Source organism: Urtica dioica, chromosome 7 (assembly GCF_054948205.1).
Source record: "Urtica dioica subsp. dioica isolate 48M chromosome 7, U.dioica_male_clone48M_v1_H2, whole genome shotgun sequence".
Classification (NCBI taxonomy): Eukaryota; Viridiplantae; Streptophyta; class Magnoliopsida; order Rosales; family Urticaceae; genus Urtica; species Urtica dioica.
The window spans coordinates 48,783,026-48,797,739 of NC_142762.1; the positions used below are offsets into that span (position 1 = coordinate 48,783,026).

Sequence of the window (14,714 nt, forward strand, 5' to 3'; positions counted from 1 at the left end):
TGATAAAATTTAAGTGAATATCCACGAGATTTTATTGACAAAATCAAAAAAATATTAATAGTTATAAATATTTATTAATAATTGTAAATAACTATAATAATTGTAAATAATTATCAGACTTTAAAAGTATAAATAATATGGTAAAAACATTCAAACAATATCAAATCAATATAGCGATTATTTACCGTGAATTTACAAAAATTTGGTTATTTAACAAATCTTCAAATTTTGAATTTTGGTTCTTTAGTTAGTCGATTAATTGTAAAATAAATCATCATAGGGTAATATCCACACACACACTGACACACACACACACACACAGCCTAGTTGAGGAGAAAAAAAATCAGGTGCAGAACAACCCACACATAGCGAACCTGAGTCCTTCTTCCCTCACTCATTCACAGTGTGTTATCTAAAAATCCGTTAACACCAATCAAGTGACTATAAGTTAACATGCTTCTTTTGCCGCCACCAGTGTCCGTGAAGTTCCCGACCTCTCTCCCCACCGTAACGACGCCGTTTCACACCCTCCGCCTCCACAACCAATGCGCTGTATCATCCTCTTCCACCTCCTTCGGTGAATCGTCTCTGAGCTCTTCCTCTAAACGCCGCTCTTTCGACGAAGAAAACAGCATCGCCTCGCTCCCCAACCGCCGTTACGACTTCGCTCCGCTCCTCCATTTCCTCTCCAACGCCGTCGCCACCGCGACCGCCGACGACATCCGAAATGGTGAAATTTCCGGCTCGGCGAGTTCGGACCCGCCGACGGAGATGGACCCGGAGGAATTCCGGCTGGCGGAGTCGTACCGAGCCGTTCCGGCTCCGCTGTGGCATTCGCTCCTGAAGTCGCTCTGCTCGGACTCGTCGTCGATCGGGCTGGCGTACGCCGTCGTGTCGTGGCTCCAGAGGCACAACCTGTGCTTCTCGTACGAGCTTCTGTACTCGATCCTCATCCACGCCCTGGGCAAATCGGAGAAGCTGTACGAGGCGTTCTTGCTGTCTCAGAAGCAAACCCTAACTCCGCTGACCTACAACGCCCTCATCGGGGCGTGCGCGCGCAACGGCGAGCCGGAGAAAGCGCTGAACCTGATCGCGCGGATGAGGCAGGACGGTTTCCCGTCGGACTTGGTGAACTACAGCACGGTGATCCAGTCCCTGACTCGGAAGAAGAAGATGGACGCTCCGATCCTGCAGAAGCTGTACCGGGAGATGGAGTCGGAGGGGATCGAGCTCGACGGTCAGCTCCTGAACGACATGATCGTCGGGTTCGCCAAGGCCGGGGAGGCCAGCGAGGCGCTGCATTTCCTGGCGGTGGCTCAGGCGATGGGGCTGAGCGCGAAGACGGCGACTCTGGTGGCGGTCATCCTCGCGCTGGGGAACTCCGGGCGGGTCGTGGAGGCGGAGGCCGTTTTCGAGGAACTCCGGGACGGGGGCCTGCAGCCGCGGACGCGGGCGTACAACGCTCTCCTGACGGGATACGTCAAGGCTCGCTCCCTCCGCGACGCCGAGTCGGTGGTGTCGGAGATGGAGCGCAACGGCGTGTCCCCCGACGACCACACCTACAGCCTCCTCATCGACGCTTACGCGGACGCCGGGCGCTGGGAGAGCGCCCGCATCGTCCTCAAGGAGATGGAGGCCAAGAACGTGAAGCCCAACTCGTTCGTGTTCACGCGCATCCTGGCCGGGTACCGCGACCGCGGGGAGTGGCAGCGCAGCTTCCAGGTGCTCAAGGAGATGAGGAGCAGCGGGGTGGCACCGGACCGGCACTTCTACAACGTGATGATCGACACGTTCGGCAAGTACAAGTGCCTGGACCACGCGGTGGCCACCTTCGACCGCATGGTGTCGGAGGGGATCGAGCCGGACACGGTGACGTGGAACACGCTGATCGACTGCCACTGCAAGTGGGGGCGGCACGAGCGAGCGGCCGAGCTGTTCGAGGAGATGGGGCGCAGCGGCGGCGGCGGCTGCCTCCCCTGCGCCACCACCTACAACATCCTGATCAACTCGGCGGGGGCCCAGCAGCGGTGGGACCGCGTCGACGCCCTGCTCGGCAACATGCGGGCCCAGGGGCTGCTCCCCAACGCCATCACTTACACCACCCTCGTCGACATCTACGGCCGCTCCGGCAGGTTCAACGACGCCGTCCACTGCCTGCACCAAATGCGCTCCTCCGGCCTCAAACCCACCTCCACCATGTACAACGCCCTCATCAATGCCTATGCGCAGAGGGTATACCCACCAATCATCACATCCCTCTTTCTCGTTCTCGTTCTCGTTCTCTTGCTTTTAAATTTAATTGTCGTGGTGGTGTTGCCAGGGATTGTCGGAGCAAGCCTTGAACGCCTTCAGGGTGATGCGAGGAGACGGGCTTAAGCCCAGTCTGCTGGCTCTCAATTCGCTCATCAACGCGTTTAGTGAGGACAGACGGGACGCCGAGGCCTTTGCAGTGCTGGAGTACATGAAGGAAAATGTAGGCAACCGAGTCTTGTTCCCTGTTTCTCACTCGAGATTTGACCGTGCCTTTTTTTTTGGCTGCTTTTTGTGTTTTCAGGGAGTCAAACCGGATGTGGTGACGTACACCACGCTAATGAAAGCCTTAATTCGTGTCGACAAATTTGACAAGGTATGAGTATGACTGCTTTTATGCTGTCATGTCAACAAGCTTTCAAAGTGATCAATCTTCTGAGAAAAGTTGCATAGTGAATCATAAATTGGTAACCAAAAAACTTTCAGGTTCCAGAGGTGTATGAAGATATGATAGCGTCTGGGTGCACGCCAGATCGGAAAGCCAGGGAAATGTTACGGTCAGCTCTTAAACACATGAAAGAAATGCTCAAATGATATATACAGAAGCAACATTTGCAGATTGAGCATTTAGCATTTTTACTTTCCGCAATCTTGTATAAAAAAAAAAAAAAATCATGTTTTGTTGTAATTATATTCATTTTTTGTCCCCCCTTCATACCGCCTCATTCTTGTACCATAAAGCAAAATCCAAGTTATATTTCTAAATTCAATATCAGTGCTACTAAACAAGCCAACCTTCAATACTTGTATTGTACAAACTCAGTGCCATTCTTGACTAAAATTAATGTGCATTTCACTAAAAAAAAAAATCATGTATTAATCACCAATATATATGCAATGTCACAGTGGAACTGCAGAAACAATTGGTCTAGTATACTTGCTCTTTGATATTCTGGAACAAAACATGAACAATAAAAGAACCGAGGACAGCAAAAAGAGCCTGAAATATGTTCTTATCTCTTGGATTCCAATTTCAAAGCCCTCCTTTTTCTTCCCATATCTACTACTCCTCTCCATTAGATACCCTTCCATATACTCGTCTATCGATACCCACTTCTCTAGTTTTAATGACGAAACTTCCTTTGAAGGGATTTTGTCAAGCTGGTCCGGCCCCAATTTGAAGATAGTGAAAAAAGCTGCTGACCAATCATCGAGAACTCTCTGAAACAAAACAAAAAAAATTAAAATAAGTACTAGGTGCTAAGTTTTAGGCGATAAAGAAGAAGGTAAAATATAGGGAAATACTAAATGCTAATCATACGTTGAAGGTACTCGTATCTGTAGGATTGAACATTTTAAAGCAATCCTTGTTTGAAGCTGCTGCATCGCCGTATATCTGTCAATAACAAAAGATGTTAAATAGTCTGACTGTTCATAATTCAAGTGAGAAAAAAATTAAACCCGACGAACCTCGAAGGTAAAGGCCATCGGGACTTTTACAACGTCATACATATAATCTGTTGCTGTACCATGTGCCAGATACCTACAAACAAGTGCGAAACACCATTATTAAGCACTAAAAAAAAGGGTTGAAAGTTATATAACGAGGTGATCCACAGTGACGAAATTCATAGTGCAGGCAATATCAAGTAATATTACCCAACTGAGCCGCCCCCGGATCCGATCATGCAGCGTTCACTGCAATGAAGTTGGTTCACTTTCTGTAGCAACAGCTTCATTTGCTGCGAAGGAAGTCCGTCCGGAGTAGTGTTTTTATGATCATATGGCATAAACAAAGCCTGAAAGAAAAAGGCGTTACGAGAAACGATTATACCATTTACATTGCAAGTATCAGCTAAAATATAAACACAGTGATAACAACATTTTTAGCTACCTCCATTCCAGAGTGTACGTTTGCCCATATGTGCGGATCAAACGTTACGGCAAGTTTCCGCATGATCTGACTTTCAGGCTCACTAAAAGGTGCAGTTCCGGGGTTTTCTTCATATGGATCATAATCCTATACATCAGAGAGTCGTGGAAGAATTCTTAAAAATGGAACACAAACCAACGACACAGCACTTTATATTCTACAGGTTCCACATTCAGAAAATGAAAAACATAACTAACCTCTTCTTTTTTTCCCCAGTCCACACTCCAATTTCGGTTGAGATCGACACCTCTCCCTGCCACGGAAAAGAACAAGATTTAGCCTTTTTTAATCGCCCAAAAGATTATATTTCTTCCACAATGTTATGATAACCTTCCCTACCATTTCTCCTGTCACAAAGATCTCCTGCTTCAACAAGTTTGCGGCCATTCAAGTTTTCCATCGGTACCACCTGACATACAATCATGTCAGAATTCAGACTACACCAAAGTCACCGCCGCACAATGATCCGATTACAATAATAAGCGACTCAATTACAATCATACTTCAGCGATGTCGGCACGATTGACTTATAGAATAAAACTTACCTTTATGACGAGCTTATCAAGCATAGTGCTTAAGGAAGTGTTGTCAATGCCGGGTATAGTGTGCTCATCGCTCAAGATTTCCAAGATCCTCAGAGCAAGTTCAGTGGTAATGAGCTCTCTTCCATGCTGCCCAAAACTCTGGAAGACAAGGAATCCTCTGTCATAAACACAAGCCAACCAATCTGAGATACTCTTATCCACTAAACCATTGCTTCTTCTTACCCCACACCACACCCCTTTTATGTCATTGTTATCAGTTCAGAATAGAAGAAGCTTAACACTCTTACAACTGGACCCTCTAAAGAATTCCGATACACTTCTTTCAAACAATGCATATACAATTCAAATTCTATGAAACTTACAATAAGTATTCGGAACTTGGACCGGTCGTCACTCACTTGCCTTCCCCCGCGATAAGTTACAACCGAAACCTCTGCTTTGTAACCCTTGTTTCCAACTTTAACTGTTTCAAACTGTTTTGCCGTTAAATTAAGAAGAGATCAAAACTAAATTTAAGCAATTCACACACATACAGTGAGTTTGTCTTGGTGACGATGAACTAAGGCCTTGATCTCTTCCATCAAACTCTGGCTACAGAAAATTAGTGGCCAATCAACGTGATCAGCGAAACAGACATAGCTTGCAAGCTAAATTCAGATGTTGTACTTCAAGTAATTTGAAATTGGGAAGATCGAACCTGGAATGGTATAGATCGCGATTGATAGGCGTGAGATTGAGATTGGAATTGGCATCAACGAGGCGAAGGAGAAGTGGCAGAGAAGCCAAGAAACAGAAAGCGAAAGAAATCGCAGAGAGAGAAGGAAGACGAGCCATAACCAAAAAAAAAAAAAAAAACTGAATAAGGTTCTGTTTCGTTAGGGTTTTATGATAGCAACAGCATGGTTATGTTTTTTCTTCTCCATTACGGCATCAACAAATCTAGGTCAGGTCAGATTTTGTTTGTGGGAATAGAATAGAATAGAATCTCTCTCTCTCTCTCTCTGCCAGTTCGTCCTCTTGGTGTCTCCACGTTCAACGGTGTTGATAGCTCCACTTACGCTTTAACTTCTTATTTGTTTTAATACGTATTTTTTTTTTTTTTCATAACTGTATATTTATCCCCCAATCTTTAGCAATTATTTTAAGTGATATGGCCCACCACCTAATCCTAATGGTTCGTTTGAATACTTGATAGCTGATACATAATCATTGATTTTGACCTACAGGCTACAGCACTTACCAGGCGTGTTTTCATCATTGTCGTTTACTGTGCTGTTTCATCAATATGTCGTTTATAGTATGAAGTCGTTTTTATTTATCATCATTTCTCAAATCAAATCTTGCGGTCACGTTTGCCCCAATCCTTTTCTGAGCAATAATTTTTTACACCGCAATTTAATTTTGTTGTCAAATTAATATTTTTTTAGTGTACTTATATGTAAGTATGAGATATTACTATAAAAAAAATATATGAAAACTCGATTTGTATATTTCTTTCAATCTAAATAATGGAATTTTTTTAATTTTTGGTAGTCTTTTTTTTTTTTTTTTAATAAAAAATAAGATTCGTTCTTTTAAAATTAGGCATAAACTCTATCATTGCATGCCATTTTTTTCTCTCTTTTCTTCCTCTTGCGTGTGTATTATTAAGAGAAAATGATATTTATGGCCCATATTTGCTTTAGGCTTTTCCACTAGTTTTATGGTTTTTTCCCTTTTTCCCATTGCATGTCCCATTTTTTTTTTTTTTTTTTTTTATAAATTCATGTTTTATCCAAACCCCCAATTTCTCTATTCACTAACTTCTTCTCCGTTGCTATCGCCGTACTCGTCATCGCCATTGAGATACATTTTGCAACCAACTCTTTGTCGCCAAATTCGACAATTTTTTTTCTTTCTTCTTCTTCTTCTTCTTCTTTTTGAGATTATCATGAAAATATTATAGTTTTTCTTATACTACTTCATTATTGAAATGTTCTATTTTTCAGTGTATAAAAACGGCGTTAACACCATTCACTTCATGAACATATGCCAAATAATATATTTTTTCTTACAATTACAATTTTTGCGCTTTACTATCATATAATATTATGATTCATGTGTCACATTTTATTCTTCTTTGCATGCGCATTCTCTACTTAGCCATAGGTATAGCTAATTTGTTTATAAATGTGGCACACCAATAAAAATAAAGCATAGAAGGTAGCCATAAAATAAAATATAATTAATTATATAACAATCGTGCACGATTTAAAGCCACGGCCTGGCTCCCTAAATCTGACTCGAGACACAAAATCAACTCAGCCAAAGATCACGAGTTGACACCATGCGCTATATCTAGTGCCAAAATATGACATGGGTCGAATCAAAACCCAACGTGGAGTCAGAACTTAATTCTCTTACTGTAACTCTACTGAGACTATTGATTTAATTCTCTTACACAAACAAGTGAATAAGAAAGTAAAATAACACACGAAAGAGAAGAGGCTTGCATAGCTTACATAGTGTAGGGATTTTGTGCATATGTCTTATGTAATCAACGTTTGTTCATCTCATATTCTTAGATATAGTTTTGCTACAACAATTCATATAGCAATTAGTTACAAGATTTTGAAGACCAAGAAGACAACTAGCAAGAAATAAAATGACAAAAATAAGACGCAAGAAATACTCTGATTCGTCCTTGAATGGACTATGTGCAGCTTGCATCTACAAGAGGGTGATCGCTAATTGTCGAGTTACAATCAATAATTCTCAACAACAATCAGCAGATTGAAAACCTAAAAATACAACCACGATTTTGAACTAACTCCAAATCGGACTAAACGAAGATCTCCTTCACACATCAGCGACAGATTGCTCGGTTGTGATTAGGTCTTCTTCTTCGGGGATGACAACCAGCCCACTTTTCTTAACATTTTCAAACAGAGAGCAAATCGAGAGAATGAAGAGAATATATATAAGTAGAAGAAGAAAGTGAAAACTAAAGCCTAAGTTCTTCTTATGAGATCACTTTAATGAGATTCTTTGGAGCGTTATTACATTGCATTACCTCGAACTAAACACACACACACCAAAAAAAAAAACACCATTATTAGTTCTTCACGGGCTTTTAATTCAACCTTTGGCTCAGGCCCATATCTTTTTTTTTTTTTTTTTTTATTTATGCAGATTTACAAAAATACATCAGAAGATGGTAATCTAAAAAATATATCATATTTTCAAACCTTTCAGAAATGCCTAATTGTTTTTAATTTTTAGACTATTTTTCCTTTGTTAGAAATGAAACGGTAAATAGGGGGAAAAAAAGCTAAATGAAACTGTAAGGGTAAAAAAAAAAAAAGTCAAATAAAATTTAATAACAAGGAAAAGGAAAATATATTGTCAAAATAGGTATGCATGAAATAAAAACAGTTAATTAGCTATTTGAGTAATTTTTTAAATATAAACAAAATACGAGAGGTGACGTCTTCCTTTTCTTTTTCCTTTAGTTTTTGGGCTTCTATTACAACACTGGGTAGATAGTTCCACATTTATTTAGCATAGCATGGGATTAATCCAAGCTTATATAACATAAATAACATAGGTAGAATAGAAGAAGTATGTGCTTTGATAAACATTACCCTGCCATTCATCGCTTATACGGAACATTGTATTTTTCGCGGCCAAACTCCGTCAGCACTCTGCACCGTTCCCTTTCCTCGAATTACGGTGCAATGAAAAATAATATTTTTTTTTTGCTCTGAATGAAAAATAATATTTGAGTCTCCCATCTATGGTTTCACTTCACCGATCATTTTTTTTTTATTGTTTGTTAATATGTTGTTTTTTGTATGTCCAAAACCAAACTCATCTATCTCTATATGGGTAAGAAAGTTAATTATGTCGCTACGGATTGTTGACAATGACATACGTACCGTGACCCACTTGCCAGCGTAGCCTATAAGAGACTCGGACCACTGCCACTTGTCGATCAATGATTGACTAAAACACTCGTTGCACGGCATTACCATTATTTTTCACTCACTTGTCGATCTATAGTTTATCTAGTAAGGTGATTGCATACATGCACGTGCTCTTGCTTTATTATCTTACCTTTTGTAGCAACTTTCTAAATGACATGATGTGTGTGTGTGTGTGTGTGTTAATATTTTTAGTCATCGATCTAGCGATGAGATTTAAATGATCGATCTACATAATATTATGTCTTGTGTCTTTTGGCTTCCATTTGAAAGTCTGTATGTATGTACCATATATGTGTGCATGCAAATGCAATGAAATCATCGACATGTATAGGCAAATTGCGTGGCTTAGAAATCCTCCACCAACTATTATTATCACTTGTTTATTACGAGCGAGGCCACTTTGCATCAATGATTCAGTGGAGCACAACTAGTGATTAAATGGAGAACACTATTAATTGACCATTGGCAGAGAACACTATGAACTGTTTTGCTGTCACATTTTAGGAGCCCAACCAATCAGTGTAGAGTGTACAACGTAGTGAATGAGTCATTATTGGAAAAGTTGCAGACGATTAACAGTTGGTCATAGTCTTCTATGTTGCATCACCATTAACAGTGCATAATTAAAGACATAATTATTTCTAAAAATAATATATAATTTATCACGCCGAAGCAAAAATGACCAATGCTCAACTACTGCACTAAATTTTGTGGGGTAGCAATAATTGATTGTGTATCGATTAAACAGATTATAAAAAAGAGTCAGAGATGTATTAATTATGGCATATCTGCTCCCGCGGAAACAGCTTTCTTCATTAATAAAACCAATTTTTAATTAATACTACATATTCAAATAGATATGTATATGTATAATCAAAATCAGTTTAATATTGTGGTTTTTATTTTATTTTATTATTAGCTATACAGAAGGGTTTATTTTTTTTTTTTTATATTACACATTTGTAGAAATTGTAGACTCAAAAAATAATTAAAAGCCATTTTTTAACCTAGGTTAATTAACAGTCTTGGAAAAAGTATTGGTAAAAATTAACATGGATCAACCAAACTTTGACGGTTAATCGCACACTACTCTTTATGTAAACGCTCAAACTTAATAAATTTTAAATTTTCCATAAAAACACAGCTAAAACTTGAGACCTAAAAATGGAATTCGCTAAGACATTTGGAAATACGGCTATATTAGAGTAACTTTAACGGTAAGCCAATATCACATTTAACTTCATTTGTCATATAAATTTCTCACGCTACAACTTATTTAAGCAACAATCATCTTTAATGGTAAACCAATATTCCTCTTGCTTGAGTATATCCCCCACATGTCAATCATATATATATATATTTTTTTTACTTTTTATTCAATTCTTGCATGTTGAAAAAAGAGTGAGATCATTGATTTTGTTAGAGCTATTTTGTTATACGTAGCAAATAATCAAAAAGTGAAACAATGGTGAAACTACTTGCTTTAAGTTTATATAATATATTAACATGCAAGAAGAGCAACCATTATGCTCTTACTCGTAGAGGTAGAAAGACACACAAAGTGGATCAAACATGAGTGAACACACATGTGATATATATTACAAAAAAAACATTCATCAACATGTTATTTATTTTTTTTTTTTTAAAAACTCATTTGACACACAAACAAACATGTAAATATATATTTAATTAGGCTTAGAAATTGTAGTCTGTGGGAGCATAAGGTGCAAAAAAATCAGCAAGAAAGCAAGATTTTCTGTGAGGGTTGATTCCCATGTCGTTGCAAAGAAGATCGTTTGTGTAGATCTGAAGCAAAGACGGGGCACAATATCTCCTGTAGCCGGCCCCAGCGTAGCGTCTGGTGCACTTTTCCCACGCGGCCGAATCTTGTTCCATCTCTGCAACGCTGGGCAGCTCGAACTTGCCCGCCAGATAGTGAGCCAACCATTTGCTTCTCATCTCCGTCGTGAAAAGGCTCGCCGAACTATCCGCGTATCCCACTATGCCCACTTTCGGAATCCTCGGATGAATGCAATCCCTGCCATTCAATTTTGAAATTCTCAAACCAAACACATATATATCGAAAAAATATAACAGACTAAACCACTTAAAACGTTAACATGCTAGTCATCCAACGTTTTAAATATGTTTCAAATATAGCCACTTAATCTGCGTGCCAAAATTAATTTATGTTATATTTTAAAAACAAATATTTAGCGATATAAGCCACAAAAACATAAGCATTTTCATTTTAGCTAACGTTTTGTAAATTTTTCGTAAATAGCCATAAATGTTTTGTAAATAGCCAAAAGTATGACATAACCAACGTTATTTACACATATTTACTAAAAATTTACTCTGCATAAATAGATTTACGTAATTATTTACAAAAAATTAACGAAATGTTGATTATTTAGAAATTTCTAATGTTTCATACGACTAAATAGCCACTAGACCTTAAATATTAGTATAATTTTAATTTCAGCAAATGGCTACTTTGCAACGTGGTTTATACGTGGTTAGTTAGCTACAGAACCCATATATATAGTTTTGACAGTTTTAATTAGGAGGGAGTGAAGTTGAGACCTGTAGAAAGGAGGTGACGAGGTGGCGAGGCATTCCTTGAAGTAGGAGGAACAGAAGATGTTTTGGAGCTTTTGGTCGGTCTTGTATCCGGTGGCAAATAGAACGATGTCCGCCGAGAGAGCGTTGTTGTCGTCTACGATTAGGCCAGTTTTACAGAACCTGAGTTGTTTATTAGGCGATCGTAGCCTGACCGGGACGATGCTCCCTTGTCTGAGTCTCTCGAAGAAACGCGGCGGCGAGGTGGCCGTGGTCCAAGTGAACATCTGTTTGAAGAAGCTGTAGCTCGGCACCAAGTCGTACTCGTTCAACGGGTACACCGTCCTCAGATATGTCTCCACCATTTTTGAAAACACCCACAGCTGTTTGTATGTTGTGATCAAATCAATATGTACTTCTAGATTTAATTTAGATATAAAATAATAGTAAGAGATTTATTTATTTATTACCAAAGGGGAAAAGAAGAGAGTGATGGAGAGAGATCGCAAGAAGCTTTCCCGTGGCTTGTGGACCATCATTTCCGAGAACCTAGTGAGCCCTCTGAACATGAATGCCGTCAAGTGTTCTGGTACCGTCCAATGCACTGTCTTGTACACAAGCCTACACGGCCTCTCCGCTCCTATATGATTCATTTTATCACAACACAACATATGTATTGTTTAATTCAGAATTAAAAGAGCTAGATGATTAACCGTTTAGATTAGAGGCTTCGGTGGCCAAATCCAAGGCGCTTTTCTGAGATCCGACGACGACGACACGCTTCCCGGCGAGCAGCTGAGAAGCCGCCTTGTCATCCATGGCTGAGAAGTCCATAGCGTGAATCGCCACACCGTCGAACACTTCGGGCCCTTCGTTTGCAGGGAATTTCGGGGTGTTTGCAAGACCGCTGAAGTTCCCAATGCACAGAATCACAAAGTCTGCTTCATAAACCTAAAACCATATAATATTATATTCGCACATTTAATGTGTGTAAAAATGAAAAAAAAAAAAATGTATATATGTAAACACTCGATACGTACGTACCTGAACGGATGGGGACTGGGCGTGGTGAACGGTAATAGTCCACGTGGCGGTGGAATGGGAGTAGTCAAGGGAGTTGACTTTGGCGTTGAAATTGATGCGGGAGAGAAGGTCAAAGTGGGAGGCGTAGGAGGTGAGGTAGTCAACGACACTGGCGTGATCCGGGAACAAGGTGTTTTCGAGAGAGCAAGGCCATGGGAAATCGGAGAATTGGTAGTATGTTTTGGGGGTTTGAAGCTTGGTTGACTCCAGAGTGTGGGACCAAACCCCGCCCACGTGGCTCTCGGCCTCGAACACAACCGGGCTCAGCCCCTGCTCCACGCAATGCTTGCACGCCAACAGCCCACTCACTCCCGCCCCTACGATCACCACTCTCTTCTTATTATTGCTCTCCATTGTGATTATCTCATCAACGAATTGATTAATGTCTTCCTTTGTTCTTCTACACTATATATGGAAATGGAATGGTTGCTCTATCTCCCCAACCCATTCGGCGTCTGACCACATCTTATCTTCATTAATTGTCATTATTATTGCAGGCGGCTTCCATTTCGTGATGTCATGCTTTGATTAATTCAAAATATTAAACTTTATTTCGTAGGAGCTTCCCTTTTCGGGAAGCACCTCAAAAAATTAGAGTATGCCACGGAGCGTGACGAACACACGGTATTCTTTAGTAAAAGGCGAAAGAATAGTTCGCTCTGTGTTCACCACATGGCTGCTTGAAGTTCTACACTTGCAAACTTGTCTATTTATATGCACTATTCTGCTAAGACTCTTTGACTTGCTTTCTATGTGGGACATTTGAGGTAATAAATCATTTTGCAGTTTCTCTAATGTAATAAATAATTCAAAAAGTAATATTTTCATTCATTTTTTTAAAGAAGTTTCTCACTCCTAATATTCTGAATAAATTATATTCAATTATTTAACAGTCATTTATAAAGAATGAGTATGTAATAAAGAGCAGAGTTATTCCAGTAATTTAAAAATATTCACAGAAAAAGTAAAAAAAAAAAAAAAAAAAAAAAAAGATGTTGATTGAATGATGATGCATGAATATAGAATATTTTTGTCAGGCAAGTTTGTGAAGAGATCTCTTTGTAAACTGGGTGTTCAATTGATATTTTTCATTCCATATAACCAAGTTGGTTGTCCTAAAGGGAAAATATATTTCCTAAGAAACAAACAAATGACCTTGAATGAAAAATATAATAAAATAAAAAACAAAATATAAGCAATAAAAGAAGGAACCCCGTAATAGGCGGTGTGGATTCGGGCATTCAAAATGAAATGAATCGTAACCGTCCAATTAAGAACATGACCGTTGGAGACGCTCCTCTTCCTTTTTATGAGTCCCCAAAGTCGAAAGTAACTGGTTCAAATCTTTCAATCTAAACCCACTTTTTTTTTCTCCCAAAACAAGCAATCGTTGTGAAAGAATGTCGACGAGACTGAGATCGAGCATGAAGCCTCCGCTGCCAAAGTCGCCGATCAGACCTCGCCGAAGCCCAATCCAATCCAACTCCGTCCAAACCCCTCCTGGTATGTTTCCCTTTATCTTTTCCCTCTCTCTGTAAAACCTAATACGGAGTATTGGCGATTGTATTTACATGTCTATATCTCAGGCTCGTTGACCAAGTCAATGAGGCCGATTCGAGGCTGTGAGTACGACGAAATGGAGATCCGGCCAGAATATCTGACGATCTCGATGGAGTTGAGAGCTCTGGCGAAGAAGGTTCGAGAAGATCTGGGCGAGAAAGAAAAGGATGGTCCGAACAAAAGCCCTATGTTTGAAAGGGGTCGGTTTTACGAGGAGTACTCTGCGAGAAGGAACGAGAGGCTGAAAAGGAAGAAAGGAGAGGAGATCGGTAAGATGAGTTGTCAGTATAATCTTGGTGTCAACGTCGAGTCTGCAAAGAGAGGCACTTCCAAGAAGATCGGAAGCGCCAGAAAATCGATGTCATCAGCGATATCTGTGGAGAGAACGAGCGTAGCTCCGAGGTATTCGCTGAGAAGCATGAGCAAAGAGAACAAGAAGCCTCCTCTGCCTCTCTACGCCGACAAATCCATGAGCGTGACTCGCAGGGTTAAGAAAACTCAGTATTAGGTTTTCATGAATTGACTGTGATTGTGATACTTTACTTTTGGTGTTTTTTTTTTCCTTCTCTATTTCTGAAACAGATAGATTGATATCAGTAGAATTGCTTTTGCTTCTGCAAAACTCTAGGTTTGTTCAGTATCATGGCTTCAACCAGATTGCCTTGTGTTGGGATTTTAATTGCCTTCTGTTCATATACACCTTTTTTCTGTGTTCGGTTTGCAATGAGAACAAATCTGATTTATCTAGTCAACAAACAATTATAGCCTGATTTCTCCTCAATAATATCAGTTTGTACACCAGATTTTCTTGTAGGC

General features: G+C 40.0%; 4 protein-coding genes and 1 non-coding gene across 5 annotated transcripts; 2 read left to right on the plus strand and 3 right to left on the minus strand.

Annotated features, from left to right (window-relative positions):
• Positions 1-325: 325 nt before the first annotated feature.
• LOC149392566 (Pentatricopeptide repeat (PPR-like) superfamily protein) lies at positions 326-3,053 on the plus strand. The gene is made up of 4 exons (XM_089619334.1): positions 326-2,232; positions 2,321-2,473; positions 2,555-2,626; positions 2,737-3,053. Exons 1-4 carry the CDS (start codon positions 454-456, stop codon positions 2,842-2,844), a joined length of 2,112 nt encoding a protein of 703 aa, XP_089475460.1. The 5' UTR covers positions 326-453; the 3' UTR covers positions 2,845-3,053.
• A 48-nt stretch (positions 3,054-3,101) lies between these two features.
• LOC149392567 (Zn-dependent exopeptidases superfamily protein) lies at positions 3,102-5,799 on the minus strand. Its single transcript, XM_089619335.1, has 11 exons — positions 5,426-5,799; positions 5,262-5,319; positions 5,091-5,201; positions 4,729-4,866; positions 4,523-4,592; positions 4,381-4,436; positions 4,145-4,270; positions 3,910-4,049; positions 3,721-3,793; positions 3,572-3,646; positions 3,102-3,471 (listed from the first exon to the last, which is right to left on the minus strand). The coding sequence occupies exons 1-11, from the start codon at positions 5,560-5,562 to the stop codon at positions 3,151-3,153; spliced, it is 1,305 nt and encodes a 434-aa protein (XP_089475461.1). The 5' UTR covers positions 5,563-5,799; the 3' UTR covers positions 3,102-3,150.
• A 4,363-nt stretch (positions 5,800-10,162) lies between these two features.
• LOC149392568 (putative flavin-containing monooxygenase 1) lies at positions 10,163-12,692 on the minus strand. Its single transcript, XM_089620122.1, has 5 exons — positions 12,300-12,692; positions 11,969-12,206; positions 11,726-11,895; positions 11,280-11,638; positions 10,163-10,731 (listed from the first exon to the last, which is right to left on the minus strand). The coding sequence occupies exons 1-5, from the start codon at positions 12,690-12,692 to the stop codon at positions 10,389-10,391; spliced, it is 1,503 nt and encodes a 500-aa protein (XP_089476248.1). The 3' UTR covers positions 10,163-10,388.
• Positions 12,693-12,898: 206 nt separating this feature from the next.
• On the minus strand, positions 12,899-13,016 carry LOC149392569 (U5 spliceosomal RNA). Its single transcript, XR_016300403.1, has one exon. It is a non-coding gene; the product is annotated as a U5 spliceosomal RNA (small nuclear RNA).
• Positions 13,017-13,654: 638 nt separating this feature from the next.
• On the plus strand, positions 13,655-14,711 carry LOC149392570 (uncharacterized). Its single transcript, XM_089619238.1, has 2 exons — positions 13,655-13,841; positions 13,925-14,711. Exons 1-2 carry the CDS (start codon positions 13,739-13,741, stop codon positions 14,404-14,406), a joined length of 585 nt encoding a protein of 194 aa, XP_089475364.1. The 5' UTR covers positions 13,655-13,738; the 3' UTR covers positions 14,407-14,711.
• The last annotated feature ends 3 nt before the right edge of the window (positions 14,712-14,714 follow it).